General features: G+C 42.2%; 1 protein-coding gene across 1 annotated transcript in view; it reads right to left on the reverse strand.

Moving 5' to 3' along the window:
• LOC124137511 overlaps positions 1 to 20,975 on the reverse strand; it is a 62,934-nt gene that overhangs the window by 34,569 nt on the left and 7,390 nt on the right. Inside the window, exons 4-16 of the mRNA XM_046503845.2 lie at positions 20,169 to 20,389; positions 19,269 to 19,523; positions 17,945 to 18,351; positions 15,940 to 17,178; positions 14,243 to 15,487; positions 12,598 to 13,839; positions 11,126 to 12,382; positions 10,517 to 10,707; positions 9,299 to 10,355; positions 8,221 to 8,439; positions 7,350 to 7,513; positions 5,999 to 6,824; positions 3,423 to 4,955 (exon numbers count right to left, since the gene is read on the reverse strand). Of these exons, the coding sequence (XP_046359801.2) occupies positions 3,423 to 4,955; positions 5,999 to 6,824; positions 7,350 to 7,513; positions 8,221 to 8,439; positions 9,299 to 10,355; positions 10,517 to 10,707; positions 11,126 to 12,382; positions 12,598 to 13,839; positions 14,243 to 15,487; positions 15,940 to 17,178; positions 17,945 to 18,351; positions 19,269 to 19,523; positions 20,169 to 20,389 (9,856 nt within the window). The remainder of the gene's footprint in view (positions 1 to 3,422; positions 4,956 to 5,998; positions 6,825 to 7,349; positions 7,514 to 8,220; positions 8,440 to 9,298; positions 10,356 to 10,516; positions 10,708 to 11,125; positions 12,383 to 12,597; positions 13,840 to 14,242; positions 15,488 to 15,939; positions 17,179 to 17,944; positions 18,352 to 19,268; positions 19,524 to 20,168; positions 20,390 to 20,975) is intronic.

A 20,975-nucleotide genomic window follows, 5' to 3' on the forward strand; every position in this document is an offset into this window, starting at 1 on the left:
TTTCTTCTGTCATGGTATGCAATTCAAAATTGTTGTGAAGCTATGAAGCAACTGGCAATATTTGGATGATATTCATGCCATTTATCCCTCGACGTCCTTGTCTTAACATGGTTAATAGTAGAAACACATTGTGTTTTGTTAAAATCATACCTCATAACCCTGTGTTCTTTAGGCCCATCAGTTCTTGTGTTTTCATCCATTTGTTCCACCCAAATTAAGACAATAATATTCCTGATGTATTCACATTACTCATTGTGCTCATTGGTTTCCTCTCTATTTACAAACTTAACCACTGAATGTTATCCTATGTGTTGAATTTGATGACTCAGCTTCTCATGTCTTGTTGTGTCAGCATGATCTTCTTGGATGTACTTACATTTCTTTAATGATACTTTTTTTTCTCCAAAATCAGATATACTTTATGAATATTTATTATCATCAATGCGACCAACCAATAAGAGCTATTACCACGTTCTATTGCAAAATATCTACTTCTTGACCTTGAATATTTACGGCACATATTCTTTTTTGTTTCATGAACTTTCCTGTCCACTTTCAATACTCAGCTTTGCGGAACAGTGATAATTTCAAATGTACAGCAAAAATATTTTATGATTTCTTTTAAGTGATGCAGATGTTTCTTTTCAGAGCTTATGTTATTTCTTCAGGCATTCAAATGCCATGAGTCTTCTCCGGACTGAGAACTGAACTTGATTTGAATAAACTTATGTCATTGTGTTCCTTATCAAGTCTATCTTGAATGCATCTCTATTGACCTGTGTCTGACATCTTTTAGAAGTGTCTTTTTATTTGTTTGTATTGTTTCATTAGATTACCTGGAGGAAAAAATAATGGTTATCACTCAGGCAAATGTAATGTTACTAGAACATATATCCAGGTGAGCTACATGGGTCAGTTCCTCTTAACAATCCTACACTTTCAGTGTACTCAAGTTCCTTGCATGCTTGAAACTCCCAATGCAGGTGTATTTCAAAATGTATTGATTTAATAAATTTAATGTCTTTAGTTTTTCTGAAGATGATTAATCAATTAAGTATTTATTGCTTCAAAAGTCATTTTAGGATGTGCATGTCTTGAAGTGTTTGAGTATTCCTTCCTGTATTTGAATGTATATTATGAGGTGATCTCTATCTTCTGTTTGTTTCATGAAGAACATAATACATTCAGTGTGGGTGTATGGGAGGCTTTGTTACTTAGTCTGCTATGTCATGAAGAGACTTAAATATTATGAATAAAAAAATCCTTTGTCCATGGTTGTTCTCATCATTTCCAATTTCACGCTGGCAGTGATCCTTGGATTGTCAGTACGATTTGAGGCTTGTGGGTTTTCCCAATTAATATTGGTCTAGAGGTAGAGTGTATGCTCGGAAAGCGGAAGGTCCGGGCTTCGATCCCCTGGTCATACAAACAGACAATAAAAGATGGTACTTCTTGTTACACTGGCGCTCAGCATTAGGGGCTAAAACAAGGACTGGTCGGCTCGGAGTCAGTATACTGTGTCTGAGTGGGGTATTCATGTTAAAATGCGTCATGGTATCTCAGTGAGCTGACACTATAAATCGGCATCAGTCCGGACTAGTACAAGCAGCCACAGCCACACACACACAGACACAGACACAGACACAGACACACACACACACACACACACACACACACACACAGACACACACACACACACACACACACACACACACACACACACACACACACACACACACACACACACACACACACACACAAAGACAAAAAAGCACACACACACAGTCGCTATGTAAGTGCAATAATCTTGGCGTTAAACCCGATTTCACCTCACCTCACCTCCAATTAGTATGTCCTGCATCAAATGGGGCTTGCGTCCCGGGGGCATGGGTGACCCAGTTGCCTTAGGTCCTGCTATTCACGGTGAAGCTTATGAAGCTGACATGCTGTAATACAACTGGAATACTGTTCAAAACCACATTAAACTCACTCACTCTTTCCTCCCACATAATGATTACATGCTATGATATGATGGAAATGTTGTGATACTGTTGCCACTCATCTGCTTGGTAGTGATGTTGTTTACTTTGGAAGCATTTCTCCCTGGCCATATAGAGTAGTCTTACATTATAGGTGGGTGTACGTTGTTTCATGCTACAGTAAGCAATATTACATCCGTATAATCAGCACTTGAAATAATTTCATCAGGGATAGGCAAACATGTACCATGAGCAATGCTCACACCTGGACATGACACACAATCGGCCAGGTCAGACATTGTGATCTCCTGATCCTCATCTTGATCGGTTCATGCAACAAGCATTGGGTACTTGGATTTTTTTAAGATCCAGAAGCATCCTGGCTCATCACATACACGGCAAGGTTTACAAATCTTATTCCCGGCAATAATATAAGTGACCTATACCGCGTTCGGCAATATTCCAGCAAAAGGTAGGCTGTCTGTAATTAATCAAGTCTAGACAAGATAACCCAGGGATTGACACCATGAGTATCTTAATTTGAATGACAACCAACAAGCAATTTAATTTTGACATTTATTTATTGAATATCTCTATACAATAAGTTATGTATGTACAATAATTCAGTCCTTAGCACATTTCAATATTTCACCAACACTTTTGAAACACATTGTAAAGAAATGCTGCTGTTGTTTTTGATGTTGAATTGAAATGGACTGCCAGACAAGGACCACTATGTCCCTTGAAACCATCAGATGCTGATATGTGGAGATGTTGAGACCAGGGTACCTAAAATGAAAAGCTATATTTGTCCTACTTTGTTCATATTTATAACACAAGTTCTTTAGTTAAGGCCTTTGTAAAACTTTCAAAGAGATTTATGGTAGACATGTGGAAGACATTTCAAAATTAGTTAAAACAATGATGCCTGGTGCATTTCCCCATTTTGACTCGTACCATATGTTCCCGTTTTCTTTCAGTGAACACTTTTGTAAAAATGCTTTTGTCGCCTTTTATTGAGATATAATTCCCATTCATTTCTCACAAGATTAAGAAAGACAGTGAATTTTGTTTTTAGCTGGAGTCCACAAGTTATATCAATGCTGCTTGTAAATAACCGAGTCTGAACAAGACAAAACATCGTTGAAAGCACAAATAAAGACCACATGGTGTTGGTATGGTTGTAACCTTCCGACCAATATTATTGCTTGTTCCTACAAGAAGCATGAATTACTTCGGACCTCTTCCACCTTCGATGTCCATTGCATTTCAAAAATAGATTCATTCAATAACCCTGATATGAAATACCTAAATATCATTATGTGACCCAAATTGTTAGCTATACTTATAATATATATAAGAAACATCAAGGGTGAAAGTGTTTAAATTGTAATACGCTATGGCACAATAAACAGAAGGGTGTCGCCACTCACCTTTTTATTTACTCATCCTCAACATGAATATGAATCCTGACATCTGCATTCTGGCATAGCTCCCTTGTGGGTCCAGTTACATAGTAGTCACCAGGTTTGACAGAATAGACGTGGTTCAATTCGAATCCGTGGTATGTGAAGGGTGGTACCACACAGTTGAAGAGCGCGGTGTAGCTTCCAAGATCCACAACTGGTTTGCTAACTGATTCATCGACTGGGTGGAACTCGATCCGTGTGCCTCTTTTGACAACGACCTTAGGGGGGATGTGGAGGTTGCTTCCTACGGGGATGACCAGGACATCGTAATCATGACTGGCAGGTCTGTAGATGATGAAAGGATTGGGTAGGGTCTTTGTGATCTCCACTCCATCGTAGGATGTGATCTCCAGTCGGAAGTTAAAGGTGTCCCCATAGCCTAATCCGAGTCGTTCCGCAACCTCTGTGATGTCGTACTTGAACACTCTCTCATAGGCCCATGGCATCTCTCTTTCTCCTCCCAGGACAGTAAAAGTTCCAACTTCTTCATCTTTGCCATTGGTCCGGAGGTAGATTTTCACACTAGCAGACGTCTCGATGCCGGACAGAACAAATCCTGCATAGATTCTGGCTGTGTTTCTCAAATTGTTGATGATTGTGTTGAGTTCTTGAATGTTGTGACCTCTGACATTCAGGTTGTCGTAATGGTAGCCGAATTTATGGCTGTCAAAGACTGTAGAAGGTTTGGAGTTGGCACGAGTGAACTCGTCCTGGTTGACAGAAGGATAGCTGAAGGGGGCGAGTGGTTCATCCATCATGTGACGGGCACAGTTAGCAAAGTTGTATGGCTTCCTCCTCAGCTTCTGAAGCTCCTGCCAGATTATCCAGAGCCTGTCGAGACCTGAGTGAAGGATCATGAAGACAGGGTCAAAGGCAGAGTATTCCAGGGTGGACATTGAATACTTCTGGGTTCCACCTAACCAAGAGTGGACAGCGTTGTGGAGAATCTCGTATTGAACCTCAAAGTCACAGTAGTTATTTTCTTCCAGTGTGGTCAAAGCTAGGTAATAAAGGTAATCGTAACCATGGAACTTGGGCTGGTTAAACAGAAGATCATTTGGCTCTCTTACGGTGTCATGTCCAACACCTGTAATGTGGTACTTGTAGAAGGGATTGTTGTTGCTGGCGTCGGAGAAGAATGCTGGCAGAGTAGACAGGTCCTTGGTCCAGTCCCAGTAAGGTACACCAAGGAGTGCACCTTGGCTCTTGAGAGCTCTCTCCAGTTGGATCGTTAGGAGTCTGTGCCAGTGGGGGAAGATGGCCATGCCGTGGACACAGCATGGGTATTTGTCATCTCCTTCTGCAGGACAAAGACTTGGATATCCGTGGTAACCAGAGATTGCTTCATATCCGCTGAGGCTGCGATCGTTCTGTAGCTTGTAGAGAGCATTCTTCAAGTTGTTGGCTTCATCAAGGGACAGAGAGTCGACCTCCTTACGATGGTAGTGTACATGGCCATCTGTATGTTGGTGGGTGACTTCTGTTTCTTCAACTGGTCCTCTAGACACTGAAAAAGGTAGATTGTGTGAGTTCAATAATCTATCTTAACAATTGCGATAATTTAGGTGTTTTGTTTGTTGTTTAACGCCACACTCAGCAATATTCCAGCTATATGATGGCGGTCTTTAAATAATCGAGTCTGGACCTGACAATCCAGTGATTGACATCATGAGCACCGATCTACGCCATTGGGATACGATGACATGTATCAATCAAGTCAGCGAGCCTGACCACCCGATGCCGTTAGTCGCCACTTACGACAATATTAAGATGACATGATATAAATGAAATGCTGTTCTAAACTGCGACTAACCATACACACTCAACTATTCGCTATTAATGCTGACTTTAATAATCAGTGCTCGAAGAACTAAAATTAATTCATTCTCGGGTCAGATTAGAGCTTTAATTCTCTAACTTGATAAGTTGCTGGCGATCTATAGCCCGATTTTATAATGTAATGTTATGTATAGTGCTATCCATTTTATGATTACATACTAGTTTTAAATATATTCCTGTGATAAGTCTAGTTATTTTAATGTCCTTCGTTGGCAGGTTTTTATGTAAGTCCCACTGTGTTTATTATGTTTAACCCTTGATAGTCACAATATGGCTGAAATATTGCCGACGTGACTTAAAATTTTTACTCACTCACTCACCCATCTTCATCAATATAAAAGCTAAAACAACCACAAACCATGAACTAAATGCTGGACTAATACCCACTAATATCAATACTCGTCATCTTATACAGTACCAAGCCTTGAACTAATTAGGGGTGGTGGGGTAGCCTAGTGGTTAGCCTAGTGGTTAAAGCGATGGCTCTTCACGCCGAAGACCCGGGTTCGATTCCCCACATGGGTACAATGATTAAAGTCCATTTTCCAGTGTCCCCCGCGTGATATTGCTGCAATATTGCTAAAAGCAGCATAAATCCATACTTACTCACTCACTCGAACTAATTAATGATATGCCAGCATTAATTAATGTGAAAATGTACATAGTGCAAATATCATGTGTAATTACACATTTGATAATAAAATAACATACTTCCACGGTCATGTTCAATAGTTGGTGGCTTGAGGAGGTCCGATGAAAGCTCAGTGCCATTGGTGGCGACAAGCTTCACCTTCAAACTGAAATCTGAATCATATTGGAGATGAAGCTGATTCATGACTTTGGTGATATCATAGCGGAACAGTCTGTCGAAGGACCAGGGCATTTCCAGTTCGCCTCCAAGGACTGCAAATGTTCCTGCAAAGACACAGTCACCATTGGGTCGGCAGATGTCAAAGACAACATCAGCACTGCATTTGATTCCACGGAGAAGGAAGGCAGCAAATGTCCTCTCTTCTCTCTTCCTTGCTTCAAGAAGGTCATTCAGTTCAGGGATGCTATGACCATGGAAGCTAAGAGTGTCGTACTGATAGTTAAACCTCTCATAATCAAATGAATCGATAGCCCTGGCATTAGCCTTTGTGATAGGATTGTGGTTGATGGCATCGCTGAAGGGTCTCAAAGGCTGTTTCAGAACCTGGATTTCGCAGTGTGCTTCGTTGTACGGGAGACCTCTGTATTTCTGTAGTGCTTGCCAGACAGCCCAGATTCTGTCGGTGTTGGAGTGGTGAAGCCAAAAGAGAGGATCGTAGGCAGTGAACTCCAGAGTAGACATTCCATAAGGACTACGTCCACCTGTCCATGAGTGAATAGCGTTGTGGGTCAGCTCAAACTGGACCTCAAACTGGCAGTAGTCGGTCTGTTCCAAAGCCAGGAGGACTTGTCTGTAGAAAAAGGACTCCGATCCCTGTTCTGGATCGTTAAACAGCAAGTCTCTTGGAGAACGGGATGTGGTTACTCCTAGATGATCAATGTGTCCCTGATGGAAGTCGACAATAGAAACATGTCACTACATAGGTTATGCAATATATTTAGTAGTTAACTACCGAGAAAAAGAAAGTAGACACTTTTGGATTTGACCAAATAATTAAAGACATCATGAAAACGTTTATACTAGGCTGAAAACAGTTGCCGAAAGAATGCAAACATTAGGCCCAAAGAACAATGATGACACCCGTGTCAAATATATCACCATCGAATAACCATTTTCTGTTTGTTTCATTTTTTGCCACCATAAAACATATATATACTTATTTTATTATAAATATATATATATACGGGTTGAGGTGACAAAAAAGCAATGTTTTTAACCATATGCATTATTGTTTTGACGAGGTACTGACAGTTAGTATATCATGAAGCGTTGTTAATTCCCCCACAACCTAATCATTTGTTCATTTTACACAAATATACTCGTTTACTTATGTTTCGGTGATCGTGGCAATTGAAAATAGAAAAAATGTATTATTAGCTTCTAAGGGCTTGGTCAAAGAAGACAACTCACATCGTGGAAGGGATTGTTATTTGAGTCTGTGACAAGGGCGGGTAATTCCGTGAAGGCAGTTGTCCAGTCCCAGTATGGGATTCCGATATGGGATCCGTGAGCAGCCAGAGCATCCTCCATCTGTTTCACATACAGTCTATGCCAGTGGGGGAAAGAAGCCATACCTACAAAAGGATGTCATTTTCATGAGACAGACGCTGAATATTTATATATGTGTGTGTCTAGGTATATCTTGATAATGTAATGATACCGTGTATAGTGTATAATTTTTTTTTTTTTATAGTGTATTGATCATAACATCAGGTAATCATTCCATGGAATATGTAAACCCATGCACTGGTCACTTTATCCACACACACTAGAATTTTGAAACATAATTAATTTAATCTTAATATATATCGGACCTCTAGTGGTCGAGCGTCTGCCCCTAGAGCGGAAGGTCCGGGGTTCGATCCCCAGCCGCGTCATACCAAAAGACTTTAAAAGATGGAACTTGTCTGGCGCTCGGCATTAAGGGTCTAAAAGCAAGGACTGTTCGACTTGGAGTCAGTATATTGTGTCTGAGTGGGGTATTCATGTTAAATTGCGGCATGGTATCTCAGTGGGCTAGCATTTTAAATCGGTATCAGTCCAGACTAGTATAAGCAGACACACACACACACACACAAATGTGCATGCACGTCGCTATATAAGTGCAATAATCGTTAGACGACGTTAAACTCCATTTCACCTCACCTTAATATAAATCAAATATATTATTTTAATCTTAAAATACCCAATAAACGTACATCCATACATACTTGTTATGTTTACTTAAAAAACCCCAACTATTTCACATTGACTTCACAAAGAACAGTATGGAATGTATTACCGTGAGCACAGCACGCAACCTTGTGACCGTTCATCTCGCACATTGCAGGACTTCCGTGGAAAGATGCTATAGCTTGGTAACCATTGGGACCACTGTCATCGATGACAGCTTGAAGGGCGTGTCTCAGGTTCTCAGTCTCAGATACAGTGAGGGTTGTGACATCCTTCCTTACTCCAGAGCCAGCGATGTTAGCAGACTGGGCACTGTCAACTGCGTGTCCTGGACAGGGTGATATATGGACCATAATATTAGATGTGTATTAGTGTCAGTCTGACAAGTCTACATTATGGGACCAAACATGGACATTATTGGGAATCAAGTGACGTCATTAAATGATTGCTATATAGCCTACTTATGTCACAAGTAAATTATAAGTGTTAGTTCAGAGATGGCCACTGTCAAGTAGAATTGAGAGTGGCACTCACATTTGCTATCTTTTAGCCATCTATAGTGTGTTTAAAAGTAAGGGATAACAGCTGTAGCCATGGGTTGTAAAATACATTTTAAGAGGGTTCCAGTTGACTTAGTTATCGGTCTTTCGAGAACGTAAGCCTAAACAATGTTTTTTATATAGGATAATATTAGACAGATAAACGCAAAGAACTGGATACATCTAACCAGATAAATTTAAGAAACTTATTTTTGTCGCTATATAAGTAACGCTCGCCATTACGCCAATAAACATACAGTGATGTATTTCAATATGAAGAAAAATACATTCAAAAGGATGGACGATTTAATAAAGGTGAGTGTTCAAACTTGGAACACTACTTAATGATACCGTGTCCATGTTTGTGTCATTGTCCAACAGTGCTTAAATCTTCAGCAAACGTTTCAACAGCTAATTATTAATCATTACATCACTGCATGCCCCGTGTTGTTCTTGTCATGTAACCCTTACTTATAAATACAGCCTGTTCAGGAGGTCTGCTTGGCATTGTGGCAAGAGAACCTGAATCTAACCCTTTCGGAGGAGGAACGGGCGGAGGAGGTGGAGAAGTCATCAGCCTCCGACCCACAGTCAGGTCATTAAATGAACACATTCTGTGTCGACAGAAGCTATTACTGGTTCTCTCACCTTCCCCAGCTGAGTAGATAATGGTTGGGGCTGGGATTACAGATGATGGTATCATAGTCTTGTTGACAGCATGGATTTCAACCTTGATATAAAATGGTTCTTCTGCATCAAACACTTCCTCTGGGTCGATGTTGGCTTTCTTGAGGACATTGGTGATATCGAACTTGAAGTTTCTGTCAAAGGACCATGGCATTTCCTTGGCTCCACCCAAGATGAAGATTATTCCAGCCCTGTGGCAGTCATTTTCGTTTCTACAGATCCAGAACCGGACATCAGCAGAAGTTCCGATTCCATGGAGCAAGAAACCAGCAAAAACTCGAGGGTTGCTTCTCCTTCTATCAATTTCAGCCTGCAGCTGGTCTAGATTCCTTCCACCTAGTTCGAGGTTATCGTAGCTGTAATACAGCTTCTCGTAGTCATAGAGTGTGTTTGGAACTGCATGTATCTTGGTAAAGATGTTATGATTCATATCGGAGTCAAATGGCCTCATTGGTTTCGTCATGAGGTTAACAGCGCAGTCAGCTCGCTTGTATGGAAGTTTCCTCCTCTTTTGAAGAGCTTGCCAAACAACCCAAATCTTATCCACAAAGGAGTGGTGTATAAAGAAGAGTGGGTCGTATGATGCATAGTGAAGAGAAGACAAGGCGTAAGTCTGACGTCCTCCAACGAGGTAGTGGATGACGTTATGGAGAACCTCAAATTGTACTTCAAAATCACAGTAGTCGGTTTGTTCAAGAACAAGAAGAGTTTGGTCAAAGAGAACTGTTTCTCCATTTTGAACGAGATCGAACAGCATATCTTGGGTATCTCTGACCGTGTATGTATTTGCAAATTTGACAAAACCTTTGGAGAATGGGTTGTTTACAACAGCATCATGCCATGGATCATAATACTCAGGGCTGGTGAACAGATCGGGCAGTTCGGAGATAGGCTTTGTCCAGTCCCAGTAGGGAATGGCGACGGAGGATCCATGCTGCCTGAGAGCCTGCTCCATCTGCAGGGTGTACAGTCTGTGCCACTGGGGGAACGTTGGCATTCCATGAATACAGCAGGCAATCTGGTAGAAAGACGGATCAAATGACATTATACATGTTTTAACTACTGATACAGTCCAGTCAAGGTTCTAAAAGGTAAATGGTTAGGTACACGGATTTACCGAACAATTACCATAACAATGAGGCATACTTAAGATGATTTCAACAAAATAAGTAAGATCACCTCATGTCCTTGACTATCATGACAACCTGCTGGTAGACCGTGGAAAGCTGCCAGCGCCTGGTAGCCATTGGGGCCATCATCATTTTGTAGGTCTCTCAGGGCAGATTTCAGACTAGACAGATCCCTCGCGGACAGATGAGTCAACTCATGGCGGACACGGTTAGGTGGCATGCTTCTGGTATTTATGTCACCTATGAAGATATATTCCAAAATCAATTTACATTCCATCAGCCACTCAACTATTTTATGGGAATATCGTCGATGCGACGCTATATGAAATCACTCACATGAAGCTGAAGGCTTTTAAGTGAGTGAGTGAGTATGGTTTTACGCCGCTTTTAGCAATATTCCAGCAATATCACGGCGGGGGACACCAGAAATGTGCTTCACACATTTTACCCATGTCAGGAATCGACCCCGTTTTTCAGTGTGATGAGCAAACGCTTTAACCACTAGGCTACCTGACCGCCCCTGAAGGCTTTTAATAATTCATCTCACTCAATTATTGCGTTAATTTACATGTCTATATCAACAGTACAATTAAATTATTATTACATATTGTTACTGAATAGTAGTATATGATTGTTACTGTACAGTTACATTACTCACGGTGTCCACGCTGGAAGATGACACTTGGTGTTGGGATCAGACTACTTCTTAGAACTGTTCCATTGTTGGCAGTCAGAGTGTGAGAGATTGTGAAAGGATCATCATATCTAAGGTGCATTTTCTCTAGAGTATCAGTAATGTCATATTTGAACAGCCTGTCAAAGGTCCACGCCATCTCGGCACTGCCACCAAGAACAGTGAAGTACCCAGCATCCTGACACGTGGAGTCAGGTCTGCATACCTGGAAATCTACTGATGCAGAATCTCCAAATCCACTTAACAAAAATCCAGCAAGGACTCTATCATCTTCTTGATGTTCAATAATGTATTGATCCAGTTCAGAAATTGACATGCCCAGAAATTCCAGATTGTCATACTCATAACCAAACTTCTTGTAGTCAAACGTATCTTCTGGTCTGGAGAAATCATAGGTTAGTTGGTTCAAGTTGTAAGGAGCGCCGAAGCTGAAAGGCTTCAGTGGTTCTCTCATTTGCTCGAGGGCACAGTGAGCCTCATCTCCTGAGAGACCTCTCTGTATCTGGAGTTCTTGCCAGATTGCCCAGATACGGTCTGTCTGGGAGTGGTGGAGGTAGAAGAGAGGGTCATATGATGCGTAATGAAGATGTCCAAGAGAGTATGTTTCATTGCCTCCAACCCAGGTGTGAACACCATTGTGAAGAATCTCAAACTGAATCTCAAAGTCACAGTAATTCTCCTGCTCTAGCGCTAGGATGGCTTGTTTGAAAAACCAGTTATCAAAGATGTGCCCGCCTTTGACAAAGAGTTTCTCTGGTGTTATTTGTCTATGGGTTGTAATGCCTTCTCCTTCAAACTCAATATTGGCTCTGTAGAAAGGATTTGGAAGGTCTTTATTACTCCAGGGATCATGGTAAGTCTCCATGGTAACAAGCTCTGGCAGTTGACTCTGGGGTCGCAGCCAATCCCAATAAGGTACGCCTGTCCTAGCTCCGTGCCTTCTCAATGCATCCTGGAACTGTACAGTGTAGAGTCTGTGCCATTGGGGAAATGTAGCCATACCATGGACACAGCATGCATACCGGTGGGCGGCAGATGGTGAAGGGCAGAGTGGTGGCAGGGCATGGAAAGAAGCAATGGCCTGAAACCCATCAGGTGAATGGTCCTCCTGCATACTCCGTAGAGCATGGATCAGAGATGCAGTCTCCCTGACTGTCAGACTGTTCACTTCTTTTCTAACAAGAATCTCTTCCATTTGGCCATCTGCCCGCAGATGAGAACCTAAAATATTAAAAAAAGTTGGTATTGCAATTAAAATTACTTTGGTATCAACTTAACAGTTCAACTGTTCTCTGAAGGCCTACAAATAACTACAGCTTCAATGTTATTGTAATCAACTTCTGACTATAATGCACTTTAAACAAATAAACTTGTCTCATGTTTCAGCTTAATTGTCTTTATTTCTCTGCACTTTGTCTAAAACGATGATCCCTTACCTGAACCGGGTTCAAAAATCAAGGATGGCTCTGGCAGGATGTGGGCATCAAGGTAGGATCCATTCACTCCCTGGATCTTGACGTTAAGGTCAAAATCGTGGCTGTCCAGCTGCAGGCCAAGGTCCTTAACAGTGTCACTTATCTCAAACTTGTAGAGCCTGTCAAAATTGAATGCCATCTCTGTTTCTCCCCCGAGTACAGCAAATGATCCAGCTTTGTTTTCACAGTTTTGCTCACCTCTGTCGGTTGTCACACAAACAAAAATCTCGACAGTTGCAGATGTACCAATGTTGTGAAGGAGGAACGCTGCAAACACACGATCTTTATGTTGTCTTCTTTGAATAATTTCCTCGAGCCTTGGAATACTGAAATGATTGAACTCAAGGTTGTCATACTTGTATCCGAAATGGTTCTGATAGTCAAAGCCATCAGCTGGTCTGGAGTATTTGAAGGTCATTGGATCATGATTCAGGTCAGGGTTGTCGAAAGGACGCAGAGGTTTACGCATCAGGTTAATGGCACAATCAGCTTCATTGTATGGCTTCTTTCTGTACCTCTGTAGCTCCTGCCAGATTGCCCACAATCTGTCAGTGTTTGCATGATGAAGGAAGAATACTGGGTCAAATGCTGAATAGTCGAGAGAAGAAATTGAGTAAGTAGCTCTTCCACCCAGCCAAGCATGGAGAACGTTGTGAACCATCTCAAATTGTATCTCAAAGTCGCAGTAGTTGTCCTGTTCCAGAGCCAACATGACGTTTTGATAATAGTATCTGTTTTGGTACAGCTCAGGCTGAGGATCGCGTGTTGTTACAGCATTCTCAAAACCGATTTTACCTCTGAAGAATGGGTTAGGATCGAACGATTGTTTGCGGGAATTGAAATAGGTGGCATCAGCAATCAAAGAAGGAAGTTTGTCAAATGCTTCAGTCCAGTCCCAATAAGGCACAGACACGGCGGATCCTCTCTCTAGCAAAGCATTCTCAACCTGGAGCACATATAGCCTATGCCACTGAGGAAAGGTGGGCATGCCATGCACGCAGCAAGCAATTTTGCGACCATTGTCATCACACAACCCAGGCTTGCCGTGGAACTTGGCAATATTTTCATAGACACCATCGTTTTGAAGCTGTAGGAAGGCAGATCTTAAGCTCTCTACTTCTCCCTCGGATAGGTCTTTCAAATTCTTTCTGATGTGACTTGCAGCAGTTACAACCTCTGTGTACTCGCCAGCCTGATGGTGACCTGAAACAGTTGCATGAAGATTTAACTGCTTGCATTACCAGATAAAACCTATACCAGCAATTGATATTTTATTTACATATTAATCATTACAGACAGATTATAATAATAATAATAATAATAATAATAATAATAATAATAATAATAATAATAAAAATAAAATAAAATAAAAGATGTAATAGCCTAGTGATCAAAGCGTTTGCTAGTCATTCTGAAGTCATCCTCACATGGGTACAAATAAATCGGCCAATTTCTGGTGTGTGCTGCTGTGAGATTGCTGGAATATTGCTAAACGTGTCTTCAAACTAATAATGATTTTAAATAGAAAAAAAATAGTAGTATTTTATGTATCTCAGACAACAATTTGGATGGGGGTAAATTACATTTGTATTATTAATTTGCTCACCTGCCCCTGTGTCATGTATGACAGATGGTTTGGGGAAGATGTTGCTTCCAAGGCTGCTTGCATGAAGATCAAACGCTTCGTATCTAATGAAGAATCTGTCTCCAATGTGTAGATCCAGGGCTGTAAGTTGTTCAGTGATCTCATATTTGTAAAGACGATCATATCCCCATGGCATTTCAGCTTCATCACCAAGGATATAGAACTCTCCAGCATAGTGGTCACAGTCATCATCTGATCGGCAGATAAAGAACTTCACCAGTGCAGACTGTTTGATACCATGCAGCAAAAATCCAGCGAAGACTCTGTCATGAGACTGTCTCCGTGACAGTTCACGGTCCAGCTGGGAAATTGAGAGTCCATTGAAGTCAAGGGTATCATATTCATACTTGAAGTTGTTCTTGTAGTCAAAGACTCTGAAAGGAACAGCATGTTGTCTTGTCTCATCATCTGGGTTGATCTCCTCAGTAAGGCCGAACGGTTGTAGAGGTTTTCTCATGGAGGCAATAGCGCAGTTGGCGGAATTGTAAGGTTTTCCTCTGTGCTTTTGAAGAGCTTGCCATATAGCCCAAAGTCTGTCAGTGTTAGAGTGATGGAGGTAGAAAAGTGGATCATAAGTTGTGTAACGGAGTGATGCCATACCATATGGATCGCTTCCCCCAACAAGAGCGTGGATGAAATTGTGAGCAATCTCAAACTGGATTTCAAAGTTACAGAAGTCGTCCTGCTCCAAAGCCAAGAGCACTTGCTTAGCAACCCCGGTGTAATGGCCAAATCCAGGAGCTTCATACAGTTCATGACGGATGCTTCTTGTTGTGTCTGCACCGACTGAATCGATATGGCCGCTGAACCAGGGGTTCCGGGTGTCCGTGTTGGATATGGCATCTGTGTAGTTTGGATCACTAACTAAAGCAGGGAGGTGTGATAGGGGCCTACTCCAGTCCCAGTAGGGAAGAGCTCCAACATATCCATGCTTCCTCAGTGCATTTTCGCCTTGCACAGTGAGCAGTCTGTGCCAGTGAGGGAAGACAGCCATGCCATGCACACAGCAGGAGAACTTCTTTTCAGCATCAGGACTTGGGCACCATTTGGGCTCCCCATGAAAAGCAGCAATCTGTTGGAATCCACCAGCAGTTTTGTCTGACTGCAGCTCGCCCATTGCCCTCCTGAGAGAATTAACTTCCTCGGGTGTAAGATTATCAACATTCTTCCTGATGATCGTGTCATGGCGATGATCATGATGGTCAACTGGGGAGATAAATAAACAAAAATTAGAAACCAGATTTAATTGTATAAAGTAATCAGAGAAAAATGAATAAGTGGACTTATAAATGGTCAGGGGGGTATGTAGCATCCTGTTTAATTCAAGATAATAAGGGTTAGGGTTATAACTTTATATTCAATACATATAAAACCCCATTGCCAGAGAACAACCAGTGTCGATTATTTCTCAAAACAGATTCCATTGGGCATAAAAGGCAAACTGTCAGTGAAAATTATATGAATGGATCACTGAAAATCAGAGATGACACAAGGTGTTTGCAAAAGCATGTGCCGTCCAACCGGTAGTACCCGCCACTCTTTGAGATGTATATTGTGATGACACAAATGTACAAATTGGTTTTCAATCATGCAAAACATGATTAAATTCAGGCTGAGTGAATTGATTTGTAGAATAGTATAAATATGTAGCTACTTACTTTGACCGTGTTCGAAGATAAGAGCCACAGGTGGGATGAGGTCAGAGGATAGTTCAGTGCCATCAACATCAGTAACTTTGACAGTGATGTCAAAACCATCATATGCGTGAATATTAAGCTGCTTCAGTTCATCTGTGATCTCATATCTGTACATACGGTCAAATCCCCATTTCATTTCCTTCTCTCCGCCAAGGACAGCAAATGTGCCTACATGGGACTCTTCTCCTGCATGGTTTATATAGATGTCAACATTCGCTGATGTGCCAATATGTGACAAAAAGAACCCAGCATAAGTCCTGTCTGTCTGCTTCTGTTTGTCAATGTACTCTTCTAGCTCACCCAAGTCCATGCCTCCGAAGTTGAGGTCATCGTAAGCATACCCAAGAACTCCTTCGTAATCATATACGTTAGTAGGAATTGAGTTTTTGTAGGTTTTTGCATTGTTGTTTAGTGGGGAACTGAAAGCGAATGGTTTCAGGGGCTGACGTTCCTCAGACCAAGCACAATGTGCCTTATAGGGTCTATTTCTTCTAATCTGCAATGCTTGCCAAATTGCCCAGAGACGGTCAGTGTTTGAGTGATGAAGGTAGAAGATGGGATCGAAGGCAGTGTAGTGGAGTGAGGACATGGAATACTTTTCACCTCCACCAATCCAGGCGTGAATATTATTATGGGTCATCTCAAACTGAACTTCAAAATCACAGAAGTCATCCTGCTCAAAGGCATAAACCATACTGTCGAAAAGACGTGTATGTTTGCCGAAGTGGGGTTGTTCAAACAATCTAGCATCAGTGTGACGCTCTGTGCGCCCATTTTCAAAGGCAACTGCGGCATCGTGGAAGGGATTGTGTCTGCTTTCTCCACTAATTGGATCTTGATAGGTCTCATTGTCAGCTAGGCCAGGGAGATGAGCCATGGGCTGAGTCCAATCCCAGTAAGGAACACCAATAGGAGATCCTCGTCTGATCAAAGCATCTTCGACTTGGGTAACGAACAGTCTGTGCCAGTGGGGGAATGTTGCCATGCCATGGATGCAACAGGCGATCCTGTTTATGGCCTCAGGGAATGGGCAACGAGCAGGTAGGCCATGATACTCCACCGTAGCCTGGTAACCATCAACTGACTTATCATTCTGGAATTTCTCCATAGCTCTACGAAGCTCATACACCTCCTCACGTGTCAGATGGTTGATGTCCTTCCTCACGGCGAGGTTGGCATGGGAAACATGTGCTGGGGGCTCTGTAATGATAAATACAAGTCAGTCAAATTCGTGTTTTTTACACCTACAGTGGTATATTACTAACTATGCACTATTTGCGTTTATTGTGCCATAAGCCGAAATTCATGCCTACTAATTGACTACTGATCCCGGCTGTGATGTATTCGTAGCAAACTACATTCACCTGCGTCCATTACCCTCCCACATACTGGTACAATGCAGGAAGTCTGTTCAAAGCCGCATCAAACCTTATACCACGCATGGCTCTCTGAAGGAACTAGTTTCCCAAAATGTTTAGTCTACAAATATGCCAACGATCTGATATATGGCGTCAGGCATAATCGCGTGGAGCGGGTAGCCTTGTGGTCAAATTGTGTGGTCCCTCTCCTATGAGTTCGAATCCCAATTAAACCCTTTCAGTGATTTTCTTTAACTAGCACTCATCCTGAAGAAGCTATTCTATTTCAAAACAGCTACGACCAATATCTTTTTGATATTTCCTTCCTCAAACCGTCCATAGTATGACCTAAATACTCTTATTATGTTAAATATAATATGGGACATAGGTAGTAGTGGTCTAAGGTTTCTAGATTTGTCGCACCATACCCTTGCTCGTGCGGTTCACGTAAGTGGTAAACTTCTGAGACCTGCAATAGTTCGGGCTTTTCTCCCACATCAAAGCTGACACACCTTGAAGTAATTGAACCGCTATTCAAAGTGGGATTAAACCAAGAACACTTACTAAGACCATACTCAATCACAGATATGTATAAAATGAACATTTACCATCAACATGTCCACGGGCTGGCCTGTGTGCAATAGTGGGTTGAGGCAGAAGATCACTTGGAAGAGCGCTTCCATTTACACTAAATAGTGCTGCCTTCACATAATAGTGACCATGGCCGTCGTGGTCGATCTCGGAGACGACGTCAGTGACATCGTAGTGGAACGCTCTGTAAAACCTCCAGGGCATCTCGGTGGGCCCGCCCAATACAAAGAAGTCTCCGGCCTTGATGCACTGGTCGACAGCTACATCGTCGTTGGCAGGACGGCACGCATAGACAACCACGTTTGCAGAGCCGCCAAAGCCTGAGAGTCGGAAGCTTGCGAAGACCCTCTCCTTGCCTGATCGTTCATGCAGGTAGGAGTTGAGTTCCTCGGGTGTCATGCCATTCAGGGTCAAGTCATCATATCTGGAAAATGAATCGTTGGTTAACGAACTGTTTAACTTAGAAAAGAGGACATTCCCTATCAGATCTGCAACAAGATGAAATGTCTGGTGAATGACTGTTTGTCTTAAGTGTCCAGCTGTGTAATAGAATAGTCATAGAATGATTATACATATCATACTGTTTAACATTCTGATACCTTAGGTTCGGAAGGATACAAGGCACATGTGTTGAACACCGACAAACCAAGATCCTGCCATATTATACAATAAAGAAAGTGACTATATATATCATAAAGATTATAGCTTCATAATAAAAAGCCGTCTAGTGCCTTCTCCTTGCTCGAAATAACGGAGTATCTGCCCCTCTGAACTTAGAGTGAGTGAGTGAGTGAGTATGGTTTTACTCCGCAATATTCCATAAATATCACGGGCTACACACTGGGCTACACACTGTACCAGTGAGAGCTTAGAGGAAGAAGTATTCCATCATTTCACAATCGATAGTGATATAGCTATGAGACACAGTAGCTTGACTTTAGCGGGGCCTGGATGTCACATTTGTCTCAGGCATCATTGGTGCAGTGGTCTCTCTGCTGTAGAGTTCGAATCTCAAATTAACCCTGACCATGTTTTGGTGACACGGCACTCATTAAGAACATGCTACTCTGTTTCAAACAACTGGTGGCACATTCGTCTGACGCAACGCAATTCGTTCTGCAGAGTTTCGTCCCTTGACGTTCCAAACACCTGTCCCCGTGGGTGTGAATCCCAACTTTAACCTGATAATGATTTTCATAAGCATACCCATCCTCGTGGGTTTCACCAAAGTGCTAACCGTCTGAGACCCGTGCCAATCCGGGCTTTCCCCCGTGGTATAACTATAACACTGCTAAAATCGGCGTTAATATCAAACACACTCATTACTATAACCATACGTACTGGTAGCCCAGGTGAGCGTAATCAAAGGTGTCCACTGGTTTGGAGTTTTCTCTGGTAAGGTCGAGCGGGTTCGACTCCCGATGGAATGGTTCCATTGACTTGTGGATGAGGTTGTGTGCACAGTCAGCGGAGTTGGGGTCCTTTCCTCTAAGTTGCTGAAGACGCTGCCAGATGGCGAAGATACGGTCTGTGTTGGAGTGATGGAGGAAGAAGATGGGGTCGTAGGATGTGTACTCGAGATGAGACATGGAGTACCTGAAATGAGCACCAAAATCAACTGAGAACACAACAGAGATTTACCGTTTTGCGGCTTAAAAATGAGACACAATAGAATTTAGGGTTAATTGGTGTATAGGCTTCAACGGGATTGCCAATGTGTATTTTGATACCTAATGGTATTGTTCTTGGGGATAGTGAGACAGTTGCTGATAGCGCGGACTTCGATCAATGCAGATTGAGAAATAACTAAACACCCGTATAATCTATATGCTTAAATATCGTTTCGTACACGCATGCATATTGTTGTCGTCTTGGAAATATTGGCATGCGTTGAACTTTCTTTGTCGAGAGAGCCTGACATCAAAGAATTACTTACTAAAATAGAGATTTGCAGTATTTCTCACATGGTCCCTTTTTGGACTTAGTAAGAGGAGAGGTCAGACTCGGCGATTTCACTCAAGACTAGCAAAGTTTCCTACACGCATGCTTAATATTGTCGTCTTGGAAAAAACTGTCATGCATTGAGCTTTCTTTGTCGAGAGAGTCGGATGGCTACATCAAAGAATTACTTACTAAAATAGAAATTTGCAGGTATTTCTCACATGGTCCCTTTGTGGACTTGGTAAGGGGAAAGGTCAGACTCGGAGACTTCACTCAAGACTGGCAAAGATTGTGACTCACGTGTGTCGACCGCCGACTAGATAATGGATGGCGTTGTGCGCCAGCTCAAACTGGATCTCAAATTTGCAGAACTCGTCCTGCTCAAGCGCATCCAGAATACCTTCAAACAGTCGGGTATGCTCTCCTGGTCCAACGTTCTCGAATAGGCGGTCGTCAACAGCTCTTGCAGTTTTTTTGTTCTCGAACTTGATATTTCCACGATACCATGCGCTGTCATGGGCCTGAAGGGAAATAGTGAGTAGGGTTAGGAGTGAGTGAATATGGTTTAACGCCGCTTTTAGCAATATTACAGCAATATCACGGCGGGGGACACCAGAAATGGGCTTCGAACCCGGTTCTTCGGCGTGACGAGCGAACGCTTTAATCACTAGGCTACCCGAACGCCCCTAGTAGGGTTAGGAACGCCGAAACACCCGATTATACTCTTTTAATATTTCTGGTATAGAAATCGAACTATAAGACTGACCCATACAGGGCCGCTGATCGGGAGTCATGGATATCATGACACACTGTTTGACGTGACCTCACTTGCATGTCAGGTAACTATTCACTCTCTTCATAATCCGAGTCACCATACAGAGGTGGCCGATCATGATCCAAGATTATATTGTTACACACAATATATCACCTAAATTAATTCTTTCTAACGTGTTAACTCGCATTGATAAATCCTTCCTCTGAGGTCAATAGGAACATGCATGTGTACAGCACCGGACCTTTAGTACCGTGGTGTACATCCACTTTCTGCTCGTGAAATCCCGTGCTATACACATACCATAATGTCTGTGTGAACCGACGCATGGAAAA

Source organism: Haliotis rufescens, unplaced genomic scaffold (genome assembly GCF_023055435.1).
Source record: "Haliotis rufescens isolate VD_foot unplaced genomic scaffold, xgHalRufe1.0.p SCAF_7, whole genome shotgun sequence".
Taxonomy (NCBI): domain Eukaryota; kingdom Metazoa; phylum Mollusca; class Gastropoda; order Lepetellida; family Haliotidae; genus Haliotis; species Haliotis rufescens.